At 42.5% G+C, this 27,929-nt stretch overlaps 1 protein-coding gene across 1 annotated transcript; it reads right to left on the bottom strand.

Annotated features, from left to right (window-relative positions):
* Window positions 1–122: 122 nt before the first annotated feature.
* nsg2 (neuronal vesicle trafficking associated 2) lies at window positions 123–27,614 on the bottom strand. The gene is made up of 4 exons (XM_084028580.1): window positions 27,443–27,614; window positions 18,585–18,695; window positions 2,945–3,055; window positions 123–680 (listed from the first exon to the last, which is right to left on the bottom strand). Exons 1-4 carry the CDS (start codon window positions 27,569–27,571, stop codon window positions 483–485), a joined length of 549 nt encoding a protein of 182 aa, XP_083884706.1. The 5' UTR covers window positions 27,572–27,614; the 3' UTR covers window positions 123–482.
* Window positions 27,615–27,929: the final 315 nt, after the last annotated feature.

The raw sequence follows: 27,929 nt of genomic DNA, 5'->3' as shown, positions 1-27,929 counted from the left end.
ACTTCAGAGAATCTCAAGAGTGAAATTCAGCCTTTGTACAAAGATAATCACGTACAAATCATCCATACGTTACTGTAAAAAATAAATATATCAAGACAGTCAATAAATAATACATCAGAGGGAGGAGAGAGCAGGCTGTGTGTGTGTGTGTGTGTGTGTGTGTGTGTGTGTGTGTGTGTGTCAGCAGGCGATAATGATAATCCAGAGGATGGAGTTTTAATGGGAAATGCTCCTTGATAGGAGAGTGAGCACATTAATGGGCAGTCAAGGTAAATCAGAACACTAGCATGTGCTTGTGTGTGTGTTTTTTTTATGTCTGCATGCATGTTTTCACTCTGACGTTATACTGTTTATGTACCTGTGCGTCTCTTTTGTCTATATCTTTAAATATTCACCTACATGTCTGTGTGTGTCTATATCTGCCTGTCTGTGTTTCTTCATGTCTGCATGTGTTTACACCCTTTTCGGAGCGCTCGGCTAACTCAGTGGCCCTCTGCGTTCGGGGGTTTGGGGTCGTGCTGCTGCCCCGCCGCCCCTCCAGGCAGCCAGGGGGAGACGGAGTGCGAGGTGGTCTGCTTGGCCATGCTGTAGTGGCTGATCACTGTGTAGAAACGGCCCCTGGAGTTGGCGTCCTGGGCAGCGTAGTAGGCCTCCAGGGAGGCTGGGATGCACCGCTTGTGCTGCGACGGAGAAACAGAACAATTAATTCATTGTTTAAAATGTGTTGCGTTGACTGTTTGTTATCAGGCTGAGATGATATCAGGGCAAAACACAATCCACTGAACCACATCACTGGGCTGCAATTGGAGAAAATAGCTAACGTTTTAATGACAGACATGTTTGCACTCAGCATAATCACATATTTATCTAATTATACATCATGAAAATACAATATAATAATGCAGACATTACTCAGTAATGTTCAAATTGTAATAATAATGGCATGTCTAAGACACATACATAAACTGAAGCTTCATAGACATAGTGGTGTGCTTATTTAATTTTTTTAAGTATTTTCATTTATTTCCCCCTAGAAAATAAACTGCATGGTAGAACGGGCAGAGAAATAAAAATCAGTAGCAGAGAAATAAAACAATAATAAATAATGATGACCAAATGAACCAAAAAAAGATGTAATTTCACACATTCCTGTTTTGATTAGAGGGAAATGGGAAGAGAAATATCTGTGTGAGGACTCACAAGCCTTAATGCTGTGCTGCACTTGTAATTAATTAGTCTAATTTAAGTATTAATGCTGGAGTGCAGTTTGTGGTGGATGTGCCATATTGTGTGAGCGTGTGCAAGATGCTGACACTCTTGCACCTGGTGAAGAAAGCATGTGACTCTGCTGAAATACCTCTGCACACTGCAAAGAGCCCCCTGCGGAGACTCTGAGCCTGAAACTAGATTTATTCCACCTTAAAGAGCAGACTTGTCCAGAAACACAGACATCCAAGGTGACCTCACAAAGTACAAGCTTATGTTACGAGTGCAGAGCAGTGGAAATATACGAGAGGAGGATCGGCTGTCTGCATCTCACACTTAAACACTTTAAAGGTTCAACACATGCTGCATATATCAGGAGGGCCGGTTGTTGGATAAGAACGGCCGTAGGAGCGGTTTTCCGTGATGACCCCGGCCATATAAATGGGGGTTAGTGATCATAATGTGTCAATTATTGTCAAATTGGCAGTAAGTGTAATTTGCATCTAATAGTCGACATATGAGAGCCGTCTCAATGGAGTCTTTAGCTTCTGTTTCAAGGAACAATAAGCGTCGAATTACACTTTATTATACTGATCATGACAAAATGATGACAATTATTGATTGATAATTGCCTGTCTGATGAGCCTTGTCAGCTCCTTTCTCTAACATGACCTCGGAAATGAGTAAGAGTAGGGCAGGAGTTGTTTTTTTTCTGCACCTTTAATTCTTTGATTAGGGAGGAAGTAGAGAGGGCGATAGTGATGGGGAGGATCTAGTGCCTTGCATAGGGACACTTAGGCAGAGAGGTTGTATGGCTCTGAAGGGAATACTCCATTGTTAAGGCGTAGCCAGCAGATATCCGGGCCGAGCTTTGCGATGCTCATTGTTTAAAGTCCGATTAGCAACAAGACTGGAGTTGAGAGACAATGTGTTTGACTGGTGTGTTTCATAAGAAGCCAGTTCATAAGCTCATTTCATAGCTGAATCATCGTCACACGGTGGGCTCCGAGATTGCATTTCGCCAATGCGTTCCACCTCTTTTGCTCTCCACATCTTGTTCCGCATTCGGCCAAGGTTCTGCTTGAACATGATTGGTCAATACCTGGACTACAAACAGACACCTTCCTGTCATGGTGCCTACAGATGCTGCATATGGGTGCACCATCTGTTTATAGCGATTAAGCCCCTCGCAACACGGCTCATTGTTGTTCTTACTCTTGGTTTTTTGTATGGATTACACAAACAAGATGCTACGTTCTAACGACTGAGCTTTACAGTTGTTGGAAGGTGGATTTCACCTCTTTTTCAACCCGTTTCAAGTCTTTGTGCTGAACTTAGAGAAGATAATCCGCTCCTGCCTGTAACTTCATATTCAATGGACAGAAAGCAAATACACGTAGTCCTCCAAAATGTCAAACTTTTGCTTTAATTGATGGAAAATAAAGAAGAGGCAAAGAAAGTTATTAATAAACCCAAAAACGCCATTTGTTCCAATTGTCTCAAATCTGTTGCCCCAGCTTTTGGTTATTGGTTGGACAAAACTGTGATCTGACGATGTAACCTGTGCTGTTGGAAATTATGATAAGACATTTTCAAATATCTGATGAAAAGATGTGTTGATAATGAAAATAATAATTAGTTGCAGCTGCCCTGCTAACCACCTGCCTGTCCTGCCTGGACTGTGAGTCAGTGTGTTGCAACGCTGTAAAATGAAATCCAGGCCACTTCTGGGTCTTACCTTGTAAATGAATCCATCCGGGCAGGCGTGGTCGTAGGTGAAGGCTTTATAAACCACCAGGAACACAATGCAGGCGAGGAAGGCCAGGGCCAGGATGATCAGAATGGTCACCTGAGGGGAGGACAAACGCTGGTCAGTGTGTGTGTGGTCAGTATAAATGGTAGAGCAGGATGCTGCTGACCGAGATGAATGGCTCCTCAAGGCGAGGTGTTCCCGTTGAGATGTGTGATGGATGACTGGTGTTGTGACCCTCTACCCAGACCTCTGCCTTTTAGCATAATAGAGCCTTTTTCCCCCCAATAGATTTGTCGTAGTGGGACGATCACTGGCGTCACTAATAACATAAGCAATGTCCCAGTAAGCCATGGTAGCAAGCCAGTGACGTCTTCCGTGGAAAAAGGCCTTTTGCAAATATGAATATATGAATGCTCATTAGGGTTTCTTAAGTAGGTACTGGGTTAATTAATATGCGTAAAACGTTCCCTTCACATTTAGTTACAAATGCTCTGGAAGTAAAAAGATCAAAGTGCAGCAAAGCTCCTGCAGACTTGTCTCGGCTTACAAAAAATCTCTTTGTAATCCTGGAAGTATCACCTCCTGTTATGCAGATGGTGAGATATCGTCATGCGATGTGAGCTTCATATAAAGGACTCATTATGACGAGCTACATCTCCATAAAGACCTGTTTATGGCCCATAAAGACTGGGCCATATTTAATGGGTGTATCGCATCTCAGTGATAATATGACATTCATTTGGCTTTTGTCCAATAAAACTCGATGTTTTTGCATATACTTGCTGTATATCAAGACTTTATTATATTAAATTGTTTATTCCTCACAAATTGTTAATAAAATCTACCAATGTTTTTGATGTGAGAGCTTTCTCTTGTGAACACATTAATGCCGTTGCATCGCACATCGATTTGGTATTTTATTTGTCATGCGTTATACAAACTATTAAATACAGCATATTAAAGTCGATGAAGCCTTCAATGATGATCCACACTGACGTTGGTGTCGATGATCTCCAGTGTGAAAATGGAACGGATTTCCTTCCTGTGCTGATTGTCCTCCAGAGGTAAGAAAAAAGCTTTTCCTTTTCTTGTAAATATGTAGATGCCAACCGATTTGATGAAATGCATTGATTCGTTTTAGGCCGTAAGCAGCTCTCGGGTGTTCAAGTGTGCAAATTAAGTCTTTCAATTGCTGAGAAAACAGCTTATTTGAAAACTACTGGAACAAACTCAAATGTCCTGGTCAGTCAATACAACAAGGAACTGTGAAATGTTACCAGCAGTTGATAGGAGAAAATCAAAATACATCTGCAGTGTGAAAAATGCTTAATAGCGGCATAAAAAAGCAGAGATAATCTAAAATGATGGGAATAACACATTTATTGCTGCGTACTGATGCAAATAAGAATGCCTCGGTGTAGTTTTTGAGGTGTGAAATATTCATTTCCCTGGCAGGCTAGACAATGTCATCGTGGAGCAGATTAACATATAAAAGGATTTATTTCCTCCTACTTTCTACTTGACACCGTGATTGGGTGCTTCTGAGCGGGCATTTAATTAGAATTATGCAAATCAATTGCAAACGGATAGCTGTGTTTAAAGAATGGTGTTGTCTGGTGGGTCACAGATGCCAACGTGGGCATGTGTTTTGCTGCATGCATGTGTGTGTGTGTGTGTGTGTGCGTGTGTGTGTGTGTGTGTGTGTGTGTGTGTGTGTGTTAACCCCCACAAGCTCCAAACATCCAACGTTGCCATTAAAACAAGTCTAAATCATCCCAGTGAGCGAGTTGAACAACACGGAGCCTCGATGATGGATGGATGTTCCTAATTTCCATCCCGAGATTGGCATTAGAGCCGATCCCGATTAAGTGCGCTCTATATGATCTGTCACTGGGACACGTCAGAGCAATTACGCATGGGTGTGATCATTAGTCTCCATCAGCGTTATGGAGGTGGACAGGGACACGCAGGCTAAGTGACTGTTTGCTTGGTGTCAACGGGGGGACACGACTGTCAGCCTTGGTCGCTGCTGACACTCTGTAAATTACATCCCCCCCACATCGTCTGTGATACATGAAAAAGGACACATTTAAAGTCATGACGACCGGCCCTTTGGAGCAGAAACAGGCGTAGAACCAGTTAGACGAGCCCTGACCCCCCCTTGTTGAATCGTGAAGAACAGGAAATGGCTTATTAAGGAGAGGGATTACTGTTAAGCTCCTCATATCATGCAGTGAGCAATCAGTGTTTTATGCATGAGGCCCAATCTTGACTCTTTAAAACATGAAACTTAGACTTATGTTGCTAATGACTGAAGAGATTTGGTTTTCTATGCGCAATTAAAGTGAAGGAAGTTACATCTGTATGAATTTGAATTATTTGTCTGCATCGCATCCGTATGAAATAGTCCTTATTGATTGAATTAAACGTCTTCCTGCGAAAACATATGACCCGACCACTCTTTAATGAGGCTAAGCACATACACATTTAATAGATTAGTGGTGTGTAGTCTATGTTTATACTCAGGTTTACTGTCTTTAAGATGCTAGTTTGACCTCTAAATAACACAGCCTTGTGAAACACTTTAACAAAAACTAGAGGCGAGGGCATTCACTGGCTGTACGGACTCAATACATGTCAACAAAACAAGTCAGAATGTTCATTAGTGTTCCTAAAGTGTTGTTTTATTTCGGAGGGATCTTTGATCATTTTGATCAAATCTTGTTTATATCATTTAGTGCCAAATCTCTGGAGCAACAACACCTAAATTGCTGCAACAACTTATGACACGACAATATAGTTCCATCATAATGTCTTCGTTCAAAAAGTTATTTTAATGAATGATTTTGATTTGAATCTTTAGGTTCCCAACTGTTGGATGGCATATACAGACCTGGAAATGGGTCTCTGAGAGTTTGTGTTCATTGACAATTCCTATGCAGATGCAACACAGCAGCAGCAGTCCAACATAGTTCATGCAAGAACGTAGCCTGCCCTTTGTAAGAGGAGCGATCGCTCCAGAATCCCTGTTGATTCATCCACGGCCACGTGGTGCATAAATCCATTAAAAATCTATCCTGACCTTTCTCTATTATTCATAATCTGGCTGAACTCCGCGGTTAACCTTAGGAGGTAGTCAGGGTAACGCTACACAGCTCGCGGCTTGAAGACTCCCACTGTGCATGAAGCGGAGGCATGCATTTATCTGCCAGTGTGGTGATGCAACATTCCTGTACGATGAGATGAAACTCTCATGCGTCTGATCTGTGCCGAGGATGTGGCCGACATGTTAATACAATAAAACAGAACAAAACACCGGAGAATGCAATAGAACAGAATAATGCTTTTAGCTCACTACAAGGCTGTGCTGTCTCCCAGCGTGGCACCTCTCCCACCCACATCAACATCGGCCTATTTTCTGTGGAACACAGTCGGCGGGGCTGTTTGTCATTAGCGCTGCAGTGCGTCGCGTCCTACACCACAATCACCACCGACACCACCGTCGCCCTGGTCGCTGTGCAGCGCCGATAACGGACGGGCCTTTTGTTTTTCTTGGATGCAGGTTTGAAGCAGAGCATGCTGGGATAATTTTGTGACTTGTCCTTAAGAAGAATTGGCTCCAGTAGTAAGGATTGGATTGACTGCATGGCAGGCGACCGGGCCAACCGGGCTTTAGTCGTTTCACCTGCAGTGATCCACTCAGGGCTGATGGAAAACATGCATTTTGCCCACATGAAACTGGAACCGACAAATACAAAATGAGGGCAAAAAAATATGAATAAACACTCACAAAAAATAAAGAAAAATGATTCGGACTCATATCTTGCCTCTTTTATCCCGATAAAAAGGTAATATATATTAATGTAAACTATAACTTCTAGACATTTTAAACCTTGAGTCGCCCTGATTGAGTTCCACTCAAAATCCAATCAATAATCATTGACCGACATGACAAGTAGCTAATCTTTACAGATGAGAAGCTGGATCTGGTGAACAGCATTATGGCTTAAAATCAACATGGAATCACTGTCGACTTTTTATCTGTGAATGAACTTTATTGTAGTGCATGTTTTCCTGCACATATTGTCTCTGGCCTTTGTTCCTGCAGCTGCAGACGGTCTTGTCTTTTAGAATAAGACAAACAATAAAAAGGGGAATATAAAAGATCCAGCAGGATTGCTCCTCTCATCTCCGACTGCAGGTCCATCGATTGTTTGTGAAACCACATTTTTCATAACACACAGCAGCTGCGTAACGCTGCCTACCTCTGGATTGTAGAAAATGATTGACTTCATAATTGATGTTTTCCCTCAAAAACACAGCACGGCGCACCATAAGGTCTCCTTAATGGATATGCTTCTTCACCGCCTATTTCACCGTCACTCAACATATGATGCCGCTCCTTTTCTCCTTTCTTTTTTTTAACACCAAACCACGTTAGAATGAAACGCACACCACCCACACTCTCACTGCTGGAAGTTGACAGGCCATATGGGGGAGAGCAGACACCTCCTCACAGTCGCTCAAGGAAAAGGGGGAGAATATGCAAGTGTGAGTCTGAGCGAGAGAATGGGGGGTATGGTGTGTGTGACGGCAGCGGGGGGGCTGCGAGAGAAAAATGATGCTGATAAAAACAGATAATAGAGTGACGGAGGGAGCAGAGTGAGAAATAAAGGAGGCGATGACGGAGACAATAGAGCAGCGACTAAAGAGGCAGAGAGCGAGTGATGGGGATCCAGATGGAGAAGCTCGTGGCCTCTCGTAGGAAGCAGGTGGCCGAGACAGACAGGGAGGCAGGCAGGTGGGCCGCAGACACAATGGGATATCGGTTGATGCTTCAATCAATACACTGATGGAAGCATAAACAACTGTTTTTTCATTCATCTTCCTATTACCCTCTGACAACCTCTCCATAGCAGCGTTTTATTGATTATTCCCTGATATTCTACAGGGAAGCCTTGTGCTGACACGCGTTCAGAAAAGAGCTTTTTATATCAAATGAGAAAGTTTCTAATATTAAACACATTTTATCTTGGCTGTAATAACCTCCGATGCCTTTGGGGAAGTTTGGTGATTAATGAAATTAATGAACTCGGTGACAGTGTGAGCTAGTGCGGAGAGAAAGCATCGTCTAAACAGATTACAAGAAAACTTAAAGGTCACTGGTCAGATCGCAGCAAAAGCCACAAAAGTCCACTTCGACTCCTGACGGTGAACAATTTGGGAGAACGCCATCGAACCATCATAATAGCATTGTTTATTGGAAAATGGTGATATCAGAACTGTCGGTTGTAAATATCCATATATTTTACACACTAAATTCCTTCTTCAAATCTGAATTTTATTTAATTAATTCATTAATCAGTGCATCATTAAATGAATAATGTGATTTAGGTAATCTGATATTCTAAACTAACTATATTAATTGAATGAGTTGAAGTTCAAGTTGAAATGGAACGAGCCTTTAACTGTTTGATGGCAGCGGATTCAAATCACAATAAGCTTTATATTATATGTTTGGACACACAATGAACTGTGCTTTTCCTACTGTGACAACACATATATCTTCTGTGTAAAATGCCTTTTCATCACGTAAAAATGGCAAACATTCTCTGCTTCCATCTTTACTTGTGAAGATTTGCAGCTTTTCTCGGTTTTATGTCGTTGCATTTCTGCAAGATTCAGCGTTCTTTCCTTTTTTGTCCTTTTTTATAGATCGTAATACAAATAACTGTGTTTACATTCACATAAAAAAGTAAGGTATTTATTCATTCCCTCTCTAGAAAACAGAAATGTGTCAAATGGAGACACTAAGCCTTCACTGTTCATCGCGTATAAAAGTCAGCTAGCTACATAAACATGTAAATAAATATTCTCCTATTTTGCTCCCGGGCAGTTTTGTAAAACAAATTAATGAAGCGAGTGACAGCATACCTGTTCTTGCAAGTGGTCGGAAACTACAAGGGATAACTGAAAGGTCACGCGCTTGATCCCTTTGTGTCCTTGAGCAAAAACCCAGCGACTCTCTCGCTGTTCATGGAATATAAATGTGTCAGTTATGGATGAGGGCGTTAGCTAACTGCTGCAGTTTAGGACAAGACAGCAGTCATTCTAAACCTTCTGACCCAGCGGCAAGCGTTAATATTGATATATAATGTGACTCTATCTAACTATAATACACAAATCTCCAATCTACGGGTTTGTTTCTGAACAATGCATTTGATTTCTGAAGCTTATTTTACACCACAGAATAAAAAAGCAACTCGTAGCTGTTGCATAAATGTAGTGGATTCAAAGGTACAGTAGTTCCCTTTGAAATGCATTATAAAGCCTAACATGTAAAGTACACACACCTAAAAATACTCACACTGCAACAGTTCAAGAGAAAAACCTTTTTTTCCCCCTAAAATGGTATTTCTTGAGCTGAATGTCAGGAGAGCTTCTTCATTGATTTTCCTGCAGGGTACTTTCTGCAGAGGTGACTGCAGATCTCTTTGTTACTAAAGCATGTCAGTGCAAAGTTCTCTTTGTTATGAGTCAGTGGAACAAAGACAACTCGAAGCAGGGATCTCTGGGGAGCCGGCGAGCTCAGAGCGGAGTATCGGAGACGGGGCAAGGGGGTGTCAAGGAGACCGCGTGGGGGGGATTGGGACTCTTGAGGACACTATCCGGTCGAGACGAGCACGGCTGCAGGAGTGTGGCAACAAAGTCCAAACTGTCCAGATGTGTCTCGTCTCTGAAGGCTCATTCAAACCATGACAACACATCAGATATTCCTCTGATCTCAGGTCAGCACACGAGAGCACCTCACCCTCCTTTGTCTGGTGAGGTCAACAAGCTACGCTTCCTAGAAACGGTGAATAGAAGATGGATTTAGTGGAGACTGACGCGGCACGCTTGCTGTTTTTCTTTGCGTGTGAGAGGATTTTATTATGGAGTCTAAAGGTCAAACGGATGCAATAAAGGAAACGTTGGGTAAAGCTCAGGGTGCGGGTTGTTGACAGCCGTCTTAGATCGCAGAATGCAAGGACTAAGACAGATTTGGTCATGTCAACACCGCTTGAACAAATGATGTTCTCCCCCTCCGTGACTATGCACAGCCTGAGGTGAACGACTAACAAACACTTTGTTCTTGAACGTCCTCTGCAGCCCTTTTCCCACAAAAGCGCAGTAAGAGTTGCTGAATTTTGCTTTTGAGCCAGACCAGGTTGGCAATTGCACTGACTTGCAAAAGTAAAGTGTCTCTTCATCCTGCAAACTGTGTGTTCAAGCTCTACGGGCGATTCACCATCCACAAACACAGTAGAGCACATTTTAAAATCTGCCGAAAAAAGGACAAGCGTCACACGTGTAACAACTGATTTGTGCTGATTAAAGTTTTTTTTTTAATCACCGTAAACCACAGCATCACATCTGTATTAGTCAATTAGCCTATAGTTAAGATCAAATGTTTCTAATGTAATCACTGGGGATCCAACTGCTCTGATGCTTCGCTGGGAGACGGGAGATTTAAATCCTGCACGCTGAAAGATAACATGCTGACTGTCCGTGGTGAGTTGGCCTTTAATCAGAGCACGGGGCAGATCTCCACACATGCTTAACGGAAACGTTACAACAATTAAACATTTAGGGGCAACATGAGGGTTATTGTACAATGAGAGGCCTGAATATGAAAGGTTTTCTGTGTGTATATAAATATATATATATGTATATAGAGATAGTGGTATTGTGAGTTTGTATGGCTGCTGTTTTTGTAGTAACATCAACAGTCTTTCACTCACATGCACATTGAATGTGAGTGCATGTTCAGTAGGAGATAGATGCTAATTATGCTAATACAAACCAATTAAAGGAGGTCTCTATGGAGACGGAACTTCAAAAGGTCTTGTTGGAACATGCTGTCATAATGGTTAGAGGAGAATGTGCTCATGGGGTGTAGGTGGGCTGAAAATGGCCGACCAGTTCTCCTCCAAACTAAACTGCACTCTGGTATTATTATTATGGAGAAGTCCTAGTTTGTTGAGAAAGCCACTTTAAATCTTGTGTTTGGATGTAACACACATACGTTTCTTGAAATTAAGTCATTCAGCATGAAGAAAGTGTAAAAAAAAAAAAAAAGGCAACTAAAAGATCTTAGTCCACTAAAAACCAAAATGAACGACTAGTCAGTTATTCATGCTAAAAGATGGACGAGGCTAAAAATGACAGATATGAGACAGAAATAGGACCAAAATGCATGAAGAAAGAATGAATAAACATCCCTCAGTGATGCTCCGTTGATCTGAAACCACACCTGTAAAACACGTGCACTGAGGAGGCAGACGGTACTAACAATGGCAATGAATCCAACATGCATCCTCAATAATGTGAACACATGAGCGCACACACACACAACAACACACTCCAACACTAATTATGAATCAGTAATACGTCTCTGGGGAGACACTAAACATCTGGAATGGATCGGCTAATCAGCTCCTACACTGCTGGATGAAGATGTTGGAAGAGAGGGGACATTAAGGACGATGTAACCTCCACACACACACACACACACACACACACACACACACACACACACACACACACACACAGGTCACTTAGCACACTTCTAACATGTTGTTTACATCATAAGACTAGGTTCATTACTCTAATGTATCCCCAGCTCTCAGTCCCCTGGGTATTCTTTATGTTCCTGTGATCAACAGAGTCATGTTGACAGATGAGTCATCCTATTTGTGAATTCCAAGTGACCTCAAGTTAAGAACATAACAACATTTCCTTAGTCCTATTAAATCTGTTGTCTCTTTTAAATATTTCTATGTCTTTGACCCCTTAAAGCATTTACAAATATCATCATATCACATCATTATTAAATGCCATGATTGTGGTTTGTCCTAATGACTGCATAGAGGTGCACTACTGCACAGTGTTTAATATATATTTGGAGGTTCAGGTATTGAATCAGCCAACAATAAGCGGGCCATGAGAACTGCAGGATCCTAACACTCCTGCTGGTACAATCACAAGGGGACACGGTTCAGAGAACAAGTGTTGGAAATAAAAGTAGAAGAGACTGACAGAAAGGGTTCTTGTACTTAGAGATGGAGAGATTTCGAAGAGGGATATGATTCATGGGGAGTGTGAGGGTTCGTCTTTAAAAGGTAAGCTTTAGGGGTAAAACACATGATGGTAGAGACGCCATGCTTTACACATTTCACACTCCATTGAAAGCGAGGAGTCACGTATGTCAATCAACACTCTTAAAAATAAATCTGTTCAGTATGTGATTTATAGACGTGACATCAGAAGAGAAAGATGATGCTGATATGAAACAGCAGCTGAGCGTAGCTGGTAACATATGGTAGATATGTAGGTGGAGGCGAGCGGTGCTCATACTAGTTATCCACAGTCTCTCCTAATTGCTCCCATGGCTCAGCTTGTCAGAACGACAGCAGCAAAGTGAAGGACTCTGGCTGAGAACATGGGAGCACAACGCTCGCTTCACGTTATCATTCCCCCGGATGGAAACCTCAAAGCCTGACTTTTCCTCGGTCTCACGTCTCCATCGACTGGCCGAGTCGAGCATGCTCTGCCTAGCGGCGGGAGTTCCTTCTTTGAAATCCGGCTCAAATCAAGAATGGAGTAAAACAGTATTGGATGAGATGGCGTCCGTGATATTGGAAAACAGAGGTATTTAAAAACCCAGACTTTTCCATTCCTTTCCTGAGCTGACTGACACAGCAAACAAATCAGCCCCGTATATGAATGTGTGCCAAGAGATTTAGTACCGACTGCGTGGAGTCGTTGGCCATCGATCAGACTCACAAATTCTTTTTAGCCTTGGCAACCCCCTGGCAACTGATTTATTAAGTCCTACAATCGAGTTTGGACTCGGTCCCCGCCGCGTCCTTGCATAAAAACAGGACAGGATGGTCAATCCTAGACGGATTTAGGATTCGTTTTCTGCAATCGCAAATTAGATTCTCTCTCAGACCTTTGAGGTTAAAATAGAATATGCAGACATATCCGTATTGAACGGTTGATGGAGATGATGTGTATTCCCATCTGCTGATATCGATAGACAGTGATTGAAGTGTGCGGTCCATTGAGGTGCTGCTTATATGGGATCTGAAACAAGAAGTGGAGCAGAACGGAAGCCATCTGGACTTCTAAATCTTCCCAAATATCACTCACACGTCTGTCTCTGTGCTTATCTGTCCCTCTGCCTTCCTATCTGGCCTGAAGAGTGCGTCTTGTCTGTCCGTCCGGCGTCTTGTCTGTCCGTCCGGCCTGTCTAAGTGTCTGTCCACTGACACACTCTTTGCAGGGACAAATGACTCAGACTTGACTCTGCAGGCTGACCTCACCAGGACTCTGTTTGGGGTCCAGCTGAGCGTTAAGACACACATACGTCTTATATAAGCATCGACTTCCTGTCTGTTTTACACCGATAACCGACGTAACGGCAATGCAAGCATCATAGCCAGCCGAGGCTCTAAACGGAGCTTCACAGCCCCGAAACCGATTCATAATTCAACAATGACAGTCAGCGACTCAAAGTGTGTACACATCCGGGGACCACATCTGGCTAGATTATTTCATCAGAAGCCAACTCTGAACAATAAGACGTCTGTGAATATCTGCCAATAGGAGCTGGCACGGACGTGTTAGAAATGTTGTAAAAATGCTTCCCGGAGCTGGATTTGATGAGAGAGCGGGAGCGTGCTGCCACTGATCGTTGGCTTGTTATGACACAATGACGAGGAAAAAAAGAGGAGGACGGTGAAGGGATGGGAAAGTAAAGTGTAGGCTGGACAGTTGGAGGGGTGAAAACACGATGGAGGGAGAAGGAATGCGATAATGATTAGCCAAACAATGATAAGTAGCCAGTGTGGATGCCAAGTTAAAAACCCTCACCTCTGTTACCGGTTATTTACAAGCTGCCTTTGGGGCTTCAACCGCAACTGCTGAGGTGCTGATAATAATAATTTAAGATGATGACTACATTCAAGTCAGCTCAGGGCCTGTTAAAAATTATCTCCAACGTGTGCTCCAACTATAAATTGATAGCTGTGAGGCATATAGGCCTTATGTTTTCTGTCACCTCATACATCTCCTATTATGGAAGGAAAGAGGTGAACAGTAGTGAATATACCTTTTATAGACTTCCATAAGGTTGTTGTGGGCCTCGTTGATGATTTCTTTCTCATATTTATGTACTAACACTATATGTTTGCGTCTAAGTGAGATGGAACATAATGCCCTTAAATATGAAATATAACTATTGAATAAATATTAAGTAGTGTACAGATCTTCATCCTCACTTTGTAACTTAACTATATCAGGTCAAATTACCAATGTCCAGTTTATTGGTTTATCAGCTGACTTTATTTTTACTACTAATAAGCAAATGGTAACAAGCTGGTAAACATTACACTTGAGCAAGTAACATATTCCTCCTTTAAAAAGTCATATGATTCCTGGTATCAATAGTAATTCATTTCAATACTTGTAATGTTACTATATTACCTAGATATTCACTTATATACATATGCACTAGCAGCTAGCATGTTTATTTTTCATAACAGGCTGATTTCATTATGTGTTGCTTTTTATTGTGTAACCACTGAGAACCTGCCCAGTGTACACATCCAGGTCATGTGACTTGGATGGCCGACCTGCCTTTATTTTTTAGGGTGGAGGGGTGTTCATTGGCGTGATAAGGGTGTCGCTCCCCTGTCTCCTGCCAGTAGCTCTGGAGAGATCTGTCTCTCTCTCATCAGATCGTTTCTGAATCATGATGACTCAATGGCAGCGCTGCATTCCTTGCATGCTTGCATATTTCTGGCAACATTGTAGAACCTCCTCTTTGCGTAGCTCTGCATTGTGACCTGCCTTTATCACAAGTGTAACGAGCTGAGAGTAAACAGCAGGAAACACAATAACATTCGAGTGGATATCTGTTGAAACAACTCAAACAGATACAATGAAATAGTTGTAAATGTAGAGATAAAAATACAGCACGGCAGGAGTGGATGCACATGATGATCTCGGTTTTATCAACACTTCTCCCTGCTTGGACAGGGTTCAGAGTGTAACACAATTGCTCTCCCATTGCTTACTCGAATGTGCGTGTTTGGATCGTAACTGACAGCTATAAATACTCCCCATAATGAGCGCACCTTTAGTCATCCATACAAAGCGAGGAGGAGCGATACGTGGAACGAGGAGGCAGTGCGAGGTTTTCGAACCGCGGCAGTAATTACCTCCAACCTGAACAACCGCGGAGGCCGCCTGTGGAGGCGGTCGACTGCAGCAAAGCTTTTATCAGGAGGCAAAGTGGAAGTAATAATGGGATAATTGTCTTGGATGATAGCTGCCTCTCCCGTCGCTATACCTGCACGGGCCTGCTAACTTCTGCTGGCATCGGGCGTGTTCAGCTTGGCAGTCACGGCGCTGCCGCGTGGTCAGTGTGTGTGTGTGTGTGTGTGTGTGTGTGTGTGTGTGTGTGTGTGTGTGAGAGAGAGCTGGCTAAGTACACCATGTTTTCTGGATAGCAAGCAAGCCAGAAACCAAGCAGGACAACAGAAATTAAATCTCCCTTTCATCAATCTCTACACCTGCATCTCTCAATCCCTGCCATGCCGCACCAGGCTAATCCTTTCCTCTCTTCCTCATCTTCCCTTCGTGGGATTTTCTTTTCATCGGAGAGTCGGCAGTTGAGCACGGCTTCACAAAAACCGGAGCGGAAGAGAAAATATGTTTTGCAGCAAAGGTCATGAGCTGAATTTAAAATTTAAAACACCACAAATACCACAACACACTTGATATCTCATTGGATCCCAAAAAATGTAAGAAGAATATTGTTTTTAGGATAGCACAGATATTTTATAGTCTGGCTTTATTTCAGATAGTTAATGAGGGGGGAAACGTGCCCTTCTCAGTTTGTTGGTGAAAAAAAAAGAAGTAAGGAGAATAATCTCTCTCTCAGGTCTGCTGGGAGTCATCACAAAGAGAACGAGACGGAGGAAGGATGTAAAAAGGCAAGCGGCAAGGGAGAGAAGAGGGAGAACCTGGTCTAAAGGGAGGAATCTTTGGGAAATAGAGAGGGATGAAGGGAGGAGGGAATGGATGAGAGAAGAGGGAGCTATTATGAGAATCCATCATTGCATATCTGTTCTTAAGCCCTACTTTTTTAACTGTGTTTTATATTCTTGATGCTTTATTCTTTAGGCAATATTGCATTGTTAATATATCCACCTGACACTTTCATGGCCTGATGTGTCACTGTGGATTAAAAGTGCTAAACAAGCCCGACAGAATTTCAAAATAAAGCAGTTTAAGTAAAAAAGGAATGGGGAAGGAATGCAGCAAGCAAAAACAGGTGAGGGCAGGAAAGAAAGCAGCAGCAGTGGGGAAGGGGAGTGGAGTGGAGAAAAAGGATGGAGAGTGGTAAGCAGGAGCGAGGAGGCGAGGGAGGGCAGATTAGAGAGAATTTTACACTCTGAGCTCTTCATCCATCAACACAATCTGCAAAGCTTTGAAGAGAGAAGAGATGTGCAAGCTTTTCATCCAGAAATGTTTGCTCTGCACTGCACGCCGTGTGTGTGTGTGTGTGTGTGTGTGTGTGTGTGTGTGTGTGTGTGTGTGTGTGTGTGTGTGTGTGTGTGCGTGTGTGCCTGCCTGCAGAATCAGCTCTGTCAGTCAAGTAAAGCAAGCCGTTCAGTGGAGCGCCCCAAAAGCAACCGACATCGCACAAAATCACACGGACCGAAGTGAATTTCTGCCGAACAAAAGCTGATGCAGTGTGGCAAGCCGGAGATGACAGCAAAGTCTGCTGCAACGTTTTCCGAGCAACTCGGATGAGCAACAATTTCTAACAAGTTGGCTCAGCATTGCTGCGTGGCAACGTGGACGTCTGACACCGTGTGCTAAATTGTTTTCCCGACAGCAAGACGTCCACAAGCCTCCAGCTGTCAGGTGTATCCTGGAATATCCATGGGTTTACAAGTGCACTCCTGTGCTGCTGTACGACATTGTCAGACTCATGATGGACTCTTAACACAAGATCATAAATCGATGCACAAGAAGCCAGAGATGTTTTCTGTTTTCATCCTTCGTGTGAAAACATGACCCACAGTCAGCTCCCCACTGACTGGTCGGATGCTAGAAACCGCTAATGTAGCCTTTAGTATTTAGCCTATATATTGACCTCCCTCCTCTCGCCTCACAGTAGTTTGAAGTGCTAGCCACTATGACAATAACCACCATGTTATTAGTGGGCAACATTTTAATTCAATATTTCTAAAAAAAAGATTATGATATATTACATCAATGGGAATTTTAATACTATGATCCTTGCAAAATCTATGTCAGTAGGTGACAAACGGGTGAAATGATGACGTATTATGATGAATATTTATGCTAGTGCTTGAAGCTGTACTTATACAGTGCTATAAGCAGATTATAACACATTCTTAGTATTTTTTTAATGCATTATAGACGGGGGCGTGATAGAAAGTGTTACCCAGATGTCCTCCAGCCTGTATTTGTAATCAGACGGATTGAGCGAGGATAAGAGCGGGGGATATGGATAACATTTTCTGCTACAGTATGTCATATGTCAAACACTATATTACTGTATGTAGAAGATGTTGTCTCTACATGGTGGATTCCTGACACGCTTGTTTACGGATGCTGCTATAAAACAGCGAGCTCACGACATCACTTTGGAGCGCTCTAGAGGCCCAGGTGAGGCCGGTTTTCTACTTAACCTTGGCTGCGAGCTCTGACATGGCTTCCGTTTAGCTGTGTGTGTGTGTGTGTGTGTGTGTGTGTGTGTGTGTGTGTGTGTGTGTGTGTGTGAGATAGAGAGAGAGAGAGAATAGGCTGTTTGTATGTGAGCGCATGTCAACACAATGTCTCATCCAAACAGATTTCCACAGCCTCTTGCGGTGCCTAAGATCTCATTCACACCTCGATCGCTTTCAAGGACCTTTGAAACACCTATCTTTATACACACACACACACACACACACACACACACATAGACAATTCACACACCTCTTGCGTGCACACTTGTTCTGTTCTCACTCTCAGTCAGGGTTGCCATGGCGGGAGGTTTTCTTTGCTGCCATGACAACGTGAATTCTCTTTGGTCTCCCCTAACGACGGAAGAATGGAGCAGACAGCGCCTGGTTGATGTAGATGTTTCTGGACCGCTCGCTCGGTGATTCACTCACGGCGCTGAAGTCACCTGCCCTGCTCTTTGCCAGGGAAGAGTAGCAGTGGAAGTAGTCCTCGACTACTTGACTAGACTTAATATGTAAACAAAGTCTTCAACTTGTTTGTCCGGCTTGTATCTCTACATTAGTATTTACACAGCAAACTGTCAGGAAGGTGTATTTCTTCATGAACAGGAAGTTCTAACTGGTTAGAAGGATTTGGTTTTGGGAAGCCATGTCAGATGAATAAATATCCTGTTTCTAAATGGAGCCAAATATTACTTCAACCCAGGAGGAAACATCTTACTTGGAGGCTCACGATATTCTGGAGCCACAGACCAAGTAGGTAGACGTTCAAGGACAAAGAAACTGTATTTAAATTATTATCAGTGAATCCTTACCTTGAGTCTCTCAGACACCCCGTCAGTAAAGCTGATGGTGAACTCCTCCACCTTGGGAACCTTCAGCCTCTTCTTCTCTGTCTGATACTCGGTGCGAGTTTTCACCACCACCTGGAGGAGGGAGATGAACCGTTAGAGCAGTCCAATACTCGCTGGGGCTGCATGCAATTAAGGGTGTATGGATGTTATTGTAGGAGGGAATGGTAAAGTCACCCTTAAAAAAAAAAAAAAAAAGGTCACCACAAAGGTCTTAATGTAACACACACTTAAAATAGAGACACAATCTAAACGAATCAGATTATGCATGTTGGGCATCACCAATTGGCGACCCATGCTCTGACAATAATCTGTTTCTCTAATCCAGTTAATATGGCAATAACTTCATTACATTGAGCCAATCAAATCGATTGTTCCCCTTTTAGACAGTTAGAGAGAACAATAGTGTCCATCAGATTTTAGGGAGATGACAGCATGAAATATGAAGCAACAGACCCTGTCGCTCAGACTGTGTCCCCTGCACTACACACTACACACTACACTCTACACACTACACACTACACACTACACACCTTGACCACCATGGAATCAACTTAAAGCTGAGTCAGCTTTAAGCTTTAATCTCCACTAAAACGGGGCTGCTCAAAACTCAGTCTGTGCACTTTTTCTTAAACGGGTACTTTTTATTTATTCTTACGAGTGCCATTCAAGTTCATTGTGTGTTTATGTTTTTGTTTTTTTTAAATGCTACTCTGAAAATGTACAATACGTTGTTGACATGGTAAGCGAATGCATGTTGTTGGTTCCGTTTGATAGACGTAGGGCTGGCATAGGATTTAAAAGGCAAAGTCTGCATGTCTTCTCAGATATTTGACAGTCATAAAGCATCATCTTGGCCATAAAGACTTCTTTAATCATTTTTAATATTTACAGATATTCTATAGTGAGTTGTTTAGATATGGAATACAATATGTTTGCTGTTTCCTATAAACACTGGATGGACATACAGGAACAAAAGAAAGTACATCAGGAGGTCTTTTCCACACTGTATTCGAATACAGCAGAAAGCCATTTAAAGGTCATTTGAAAAAGAGAGGTTGAGATGAGTGTAAAGATGAAAAGAGAAGAGAAGAGATGAAAGCATAGGCTGCTATTAGACAGATAGACTTGAAAAAACAAGGATGAACAGATAACATAGAATAGCACCGCTGTTAATACACTATAACAGCAGTGAATGGACCCGGCTTTAAATTTGGCGTCCGATCAAACTTTGGCTTGACAACATAAATCAGACCAACACGGCTTTCAACCACCTTCCAGGAAACACTGGAGCAGCCAGGCATCTGTTACAGTTCTACTGTATGTTAATGAGGTCTGGTGGCCGGTATTCAAGCTCCCCAGCCCACGGGGAAAACTATGTGCTTCGTGCCGGCAGCTAAATGGAGCAAAATAAGAGTTGCTGTAGTAGAGTCCTGCCCCAGTACTGTCAGTCTAACGCTCCTCAAGCAAACCGGTTGGGAGGGATGAAGAGACGGAGAGAAACTCTGAAACTCTTAATGGATTTTTTCCCCCATTAATTCCAGCAAGGGTCAACTCCAGTCCCCCAATTAAACGATGATTCTGTCTTATTTTGAGAAAGCATCGGAGGTTTCGCATGATGAAGCTCCCTCGTGACCGTAGGAGTTACGACTCCTTGCCTTCAGCAGCAAAGGACGAAGTGGTGGGTAGACGGGTGGATGGATGGTTTAAAAAAACGTTGGAGTTTAAGGCGGTAGATCACCGTTCGTTTGCCCTTTTCCAACATGAGTGATTACAACAGCGAGTTATAATTCACCTTACTTCTCTTCTCTCCTCTTAATTCTCTGCTCTTAATTCATTTGATAGAGGTCGGAACTACAAGCATGAGGCCAGGGTTTGGATGAACCAGAATAATTCTTTAATTCTGCTACTTGGCCGTCAGTCAAAGACACCAGATGGATACGCATGCAACCATATAGTCATACCTGATTATTTTACTATGAATAACTTTAAGGAGGTTATGACACAGTCTCAATTACAAACTGATGTCTGTATGAAACCTATTGTTAAAGTTTGTCCCTGAAGAACGAGAACCAGGACTGAGGGAGTCCCTGCTTTAGTAAAATGACAGCTTTTCTAGAGGGACTGCTTGGAAACACTACCTCGTTGGCCACAGGGACTGCCAAACTAAATTAAAGTCATCCGTAGTAAGATTTTGCTTTGAAACCCCCCCAACCCTTTCCTCACATATGCTTTTCCTAATTCTGATGCAATAGATCAGCCTTTTATTCAAAAATGTGCAAATCTAAAACCAGGCATACATTCTGGCCACTCGTCCTGATTAGCACAAAGCAGAGTGATGAACGTTTAGCTGGCATATTACACAGCAGAACAGAATTGATGAAATAGGATTATTGGATTAACATTGACTTGTACCCTATTTCTTAATCCTAAAACACTTTATTAATGTATCTTCTCAGCTTCAGCATGATCTCTTTAGTGCTTTTACCGGGTTTCACCTCTTCACTGACTGAAACGAGGAAGTGGCCCTACTGTTTTGTGCATCCACTGTATATGAATGTGCACAAGAGGACGGGGGGGCATGGCGTACAAATGACAAGGCAAAGGCGAGGTGGAGGATGAGGAACGGAACAATGTCTCTGTGTCCTTGTGGCTAATTGTGCTGCTTCTGAGCGGCTCTGCTTCACTTTGAGGCGAAGCCAGAAACTGCTGTGCTCACAAACTGGCTCCAGAAAGCCCTTATCTAAGAGTTGAAGGCCGCAGTAGGTGCACTGAATACATTGCATTTCATTGGACCCCTGGGGCTCCGGAGCTTTGTGGCCTTCAGTGCAGCAACACCAGACGTCACAGTCCTAACTAATATCTCAATTTTCTCTTTCACTGACTCATTTTGCAATAACAGGTTCTCTTCCCCTCCTGTACCGCTCACTCCTTTATTTCACGTTTCCCTAATGACGTGGCTATCAATTAACATTGCCTCATTTACACAGACCTTTAGCTATCGGCAGCAGCTAATCTACGAAGCAAAGTGCCACCGTTTGGTGGATTAGACGAGGCCTGGAAACCATTCATTTATGAGCAACTCGCTGTTGTTTAACAAAGCTTGATGTAGAAAACTTGCAGCCACAAACAGTCCCGGTAGGATTAATGGAAATGTGATAACATCTTGCTGACTAATTTTTCATTTGTGATTTCTCTTGGGAATTGGAGCCGGTGGCTTTAGGAATAGCGCTGTTGATCAGTCGGATGAAGAGTGTTTGGTGGATCGCCATGAAATTAATGAAATGTTCTTCATTCCCAGAAAAAAAAATCCTCCAAGAACTAAAATCCCAATGACTTTTCCTCTAGTCCCAGCAGATTGACACATTTTGACTCTCAACTATGGGATAGATCTTCATTAATTGGGTAACACTGCTGCCACACAGGATGGTATGTGTTCTTTAAATAAGCCCTTAAGGACGTTTTACGTTTTCATTCTTTATATTTGAGTGAATGAACGAGAGAATGAATGATACATGAAGAAGAGGATATTTGAGCTTGAACTCAGTCTCTCTCTCCATCCTTCTGTTTTAAAGCAGTTTTTTTAGATATAATATTCTCTGTGGAAGAGCTGTCATAACATTCTTTTCTCTCCGTCTTCCCCCAGAATGTTATTCCTCAGACCTGTTATATGATTGCGGTTCTCATCCCCCCAAAGACTGAGTTGCAGACGAGTTTGTCTTTGGTTTTGGAAAGCAGCTGCAGACATTTTTTTCTCGACGTTGTTTGATTTGAGTTTTTCCTTGTGAATAAAAAAAAAACGGTGAATGAAATCAAAAGTGACATATTTAATCGACGCCTCCTTTTAGAGATTTTGGTTGACTCATGCAGACAAAAAACAGGAATGAAAAGTGATTCTAAAAAGATATATTTTACTACTCCTGTTCATGGATCTCGTTAGAACTGTAAAAAATACAATAAAATCAATACAAATAACTGTTTTTGTGTTGTCTCTGTACATTGGGGACAGCATAAACCAGCTGTAAACACAAGTGTGACATTATCATCTTTAAGTTGACGTATGAAATGTATCGGTTGAATATCAGCAGAGGAACAATACTCTTCATTCAGTCCAAAAATCGTAATATTCCCTTTGGCTCTGTTTTTGGTCTCCACCAACTCAAAGTACAAGTACAGTACGTTTTTAGAGTTTTTTTGCTGACAGCAGCTGCTGAAAACGACACTAAAACCAAAACAATTAGCTGAAAGACGTTAAAAGGCTCAGTGGAGCAGAGAACAGCAGCGACGGGTGATGGTTCTCTACAGGCAACGTGCTTCACATACAGATAGTCCTTTATCCTGTTGGTAAAATAAAAGTTTATCATAGAAGCTTGGGCATGAAACGCTTTATTAACATCACTGGGTTCACTCCTGAAACCCACTGCCGGTCTCCAAGGGCGAGCACTAGTGGCTCTCTCTCCTCCCAGGTATGAACAAGCAGTCATTTGCATTCGTCTGGCGTCGGGGGTGTAAATCGATCTCTATCTACACGGCTAGAATAAAAACCAGCAGAGCACAGAGTCCTGAGGAGCAGCACTGAAAACCTCTGGTTATCCAACCAACAGGCAGCACTGATGGATCACACAGCATACGAGACGCTGTACCAGAGTATGAATTAAATATGCAAACTGGCAGACCTCTGGGATATGTTGATGCATATTTTCTATTTTTCTTTAGATATAGATAGATAGATATAGCCCTAATTCATCTGCAAAACTGGGGTTTCATCCTCCAAATTTAACTATTAAATACTGTAGATTTAATAGTTAAATTCAACATGTAAAATGAATCACGGGAAGCAAAAACCTTTCATGCCAACAACATGCCATTGAGTCATTACCATAATACATTTGGTTGCCTTCGGGAGTCACGGCGACTCCCAGAGCCTGATACATTTAGGGCCTATGTATTATTTTGGATCATTTGTCCGAATTGAACTTGGAATCCGGTGACGAGGCCTCGCATCGTCACGGGAATCAGCCATCAGTCTGTGACTGATTTAACGTTGCTGACTGAGAAATCCTCCTCCCAGGAAGTCCTCCCGAATTCATGAGGCGAAGAACACACAGACGTAAACAATGAATGAAACTTAAAAGCTCCGAGGAGGGGAACCGGAAAAAGGATGAGGGAGTGTGAGTTCAGGTTGGACAGGAAAGGAGTATAATTATAAGTCTGTCATATCCTTTGAAGCAGGGCTTTGTACCTGAGCTTTGTTCTCACAGAGGCACCGCACGGAAAGAACCGATCTGTTTGTCTCCTCCAGTTGTTGTTGTTTTCTGTTTTATTTATTTATTTTATTCAAACCAGCAATCCAATCAAGATATTGGTGACCCAGCGGTGGCTGCGACGCATCCCTGCCCAGATGGAATCAAATCTAATGCCTCTCTAATGCCTCGGCCTCTGCAGGCCAGACCAGCATTGTCGTGTGTGTGAACTTTGCTGCGACTGCACCCCCGCCCTGCAAATATCCCCCAGCAAGCCCCGCAGCCGGGGAGGTCACGCCGTCATCAGCCAGGATCAGGGTCAAAACAGCTGGGGTCGTATTGGTAAAGCTGCTCAGAGCCGCGTTGCTGATCTGGGGTACTAGTCAGGTCACATGACCCGATAAATCTCGCTTTAGCTTTACAGGACGGAGAGAGCGAAAACTGGTCACAGAGCAGATTCTGAAAGGCTGATAAAAGCTGATTAACTATAAACTCTTTCTGGAAGGGGGACGGGGGGGAAAAACAACCTTAAATTCAGTTGGATTAAAGAGATTTTCTCCAAGATATTATATCTGTAGCATATTTAGGTCTAGAGATGAAACATAAAGGGTTTGGCTTCCTAACAAAACTGGTATTGTCCTTTAATCTATAATCAATATTACATTAAAAACAGCAATGTACGCCAACAGAGTGGAACATTTATGAGCTTAAGAGTCGGATACGTCCCTCAGGAGTTGGTGGAGGAGACCAAAACAGAGCTAATTAATATTAGACTGACATTGGTCAGGTGGCCAGAAACGATAATGCTGCTCCATATCTACTGGACGTGTACATTAGAGACAAACCAACAAATGGTCCAGACCACATTTATTTGCAGATTTTAGCTCATTGCAGATATATCATAATGCCTTTTATTTTTGCCAAATTTAAGTACAGAAATTATATATTTTGTCCACCAGAGATGAGATAAGTATATTAATATCTGTAAAATGTGTAAAGAAAATGAATATCTGCTGATATATAATAATCTGTTGGTTTTTTTTGTGTTTTTTGGGGGGAGGGGTCAAATCCTTGTTTGCCATATCACATTTAAATATTATGATATTTATGTCACAATACAATATCAAACCTGAAAACTGGCCTCAGAATGACAGCAAAAATCCTTCTACATGGTATCACACAGAAGAGTGTGATCACATACAGCAGGCTGCAGACTTGCCACTTAATGAGCTGTGTGAGCCATCAGCAACACCTCACATGTGCTGATGTCTAATTACAGATTTCATTATTGCTTCTCTTGGCTTCGGTTGCATTCATGCGTCGCTAGTCAGGAAGACAAACGCTTCTTCTTACAACCGGAGACAAATTCAAAGAGCAAGTTGACCTTTACAACTCCAACGCAATCCCATGTAAAAACAACAGGGTCCATCTTCATTTGCATAATGATTTTTAAAGAAAACATGTTTTCTTAATGTCTGCAAGTGTGCATAACTTGAACCAGCAGCAGCGGAACTGACAATTTCTCAGTTCTGTTAGCGAGCGAACTGCATACAATTTGTGCCTGCGTCTCTGGAGGCATGTAAAGATTCACTGATCAACAAAACAGCAAGCCTTCCACTCTGACCTCCTTTCCTTTCAAATGTCAACGACAACAACTCGCCTGGATCTCAGGAGCTCAAATCCACCCGGCTTTCTCTCTCTGTCTCTACCTGATCAGGGAATCAGTCCAATATACTCCAGCAGTCACACATAGTGACATGGTGTGTGTGTGTGTGTGTGTGTGTGTGTGTGTGTGTGTGTGTGTAGCTTTGCCTACAGAACCTGGCAGTGTTCTTGAGTCGAGTGGGACTGATTTAATCAGTGTAAAATGCCTGACAGCTCTACGGATGTCATGTTATGAAGTGCTGACAGAAATGACTTGTCTCTCATGGGCACACATGCCTGCATTGGACTCACACACACACACACACACACACACACACACACACACACACACACACACGTGTGCGTTTGTGCAGTGAATGAAAAGTGAGTTAACAGAAATCTAAAATCTAAAGAGATAGTGCCTCCCTCAGCAGAAAGCTCGCTGAGGGTTCAGGCTGTTTCCGTCTCGCATGAATAGACGTCCATTTTGGGGATTATTTCTGAGAAAACTCTACAATAAAACGACAATATATTTATCCCCAAATAGATCAAATGTCATGCTTTTCAAAGATAGGCAGCAGGTAACTTGGTTAGTTCTTGGACCGTGCACACAATGCTATAAAAGGCTTACGCCCTCTTAAATTTGCTAAAGGTGCAACACATTCTTTTTCCCAGAAATCTCTCCAAAGTATTTTATCTGAGGTGAGGAAGCTTTTCTTTTTCTCCCTCGTTTGTTATGAGGAGTCATCAGTTATCTGACGTAAGGCTGCAACTGTATTGATATTCAAATTCAAATTGCCAGAGCCGGAAATGGCATCTTTATCAACTTGTTTTGTATGAGCAACAGCCCAAAACTCAAAGATACTACTCATGTCTGTAAGTTAGCTTAGCTTAGCATAAAGACTGGAGGTAGCTAGCCTGTCTCCATCCAACAATAATAACATCCACTACCAACACCTCTAAAGCTAACTTATTAACTAATTAATCTACAAAAAAACAAAGTGTAAAAACACAGTTGGACACCAGACTGTTTCTTGGCCCGGGATAAGATGAATGTGTTTTTAATTAGGGAGTTTCAGAGGTGGATTCTCTTACTTTTGGAGAGAGACAAGCTAGCCATGTCAACCTGTTTTCAATCAAGGAGCAGCAAATCCTCACATTTCAGGAGCTGCAATATTGAAAAGGGCTAATCAATAATCATGTCAGCACTGCTGTGATGGTTTAGTTTGTGCCTGCTGGTAGGATGGGATTTTACTTTTAATAATGTTGTGTGTCATTAATCCCTCATAAGGTGAGCTAACCGACTGGTGCAACGATTCAATAATAAATTAGTAATTAGTAATTTCATCCAGGAGCTCCACAATGAGTAATTGATCACAAGCTCGGGGTTGAAATATGGATTCATAGAGCTGCAAAATGAAATCATCACAACTGTAACTGTAACTGACAACAAGCCAAACACGCAGTCGGTGCATGAAAAGAAAGAAACGGAGGAAAAAAGGCTTCCATTCGGGATTGCCATGTTGTCTAATTACATCGGTTTTTATAATGTGCAATCAGTGCGGCTCTCTGTCACAACTCCATAGAAACACCCGTCGGGCTCTCCATGTTGCGCCGCCACCATGGTAACTGGATTAACGAGCCGCGGTGCAGTTACTATGGGATGTCGAGATGATAAATGACAGTCTGTCTGGCACCCAATCCGTCTCCTAATCTCGGCTGGAAAACAAAGGACGCAGCTGGGTGACAGCTGAGATGAATGAATTTGTGAATGAATGAAAGGGGGCCTGAGCGTGGGTGTCTATGTGTGTGTGTGTGTGGGGGGGGGGGGGGGTCAACAGCATGGACTTCATATAAACAGATATGCAGATGCACAAACAAGCAGGGAAACTCTCTCTCTCTCAGGCACACACACAGCGGGCTGCAGTCTCTCACCTTGTCAGGTGCTTGGCTCTGGAGGCTGCCGACGTCCAGTGGAGTGATGAGGGGAACATTCTGAAAGCCGTCCTCCACGCTCACAGGTTTGGCCCCTTTGTCTTGAAGATTACTCCCCAGTTTCACCATCTTTCTCCGCCCTTGTGTGTGTGTATATATATATATTTATATATATATATATTTATATCCCCTTTATTTCCCTGAAGACCGCTCCTGAATAGAGGAGGTGTGGAGAAAGGATGTTTCTGATTACCTCACTACCTTTCAGGTCAATGAGACACTATCTTCTGAAGAAGATTCTAGTGTAACATGAGATTAAATTACATTTTGAACTTCAATTTGGCCTTAAAGTACACAAAAGTCTATACATGAGGAGCCTGGATGTAATCAAATTCAGACCATGCAATTAATTAGTGACTGATAAGAGCAGCAAAACACTCCCCAAAAATATATCACATTTTGATTGCAATGTAACATAATCCTATCT

Source organism: Eutrigla gurnardus, assembly GCF_963514095.1.
Source record: "Eutrigla gurnardus genome assembly, chromosome: 15".
NCBI lineage: Eukaryota > Metazoa > Chordata > Actinopteri > Perciformes > Triglidae > Eutrigla > Eutrigla gurnardus.
This window is presented reverse-complemented; position numbering and strand designations above follow the sequence as displayed.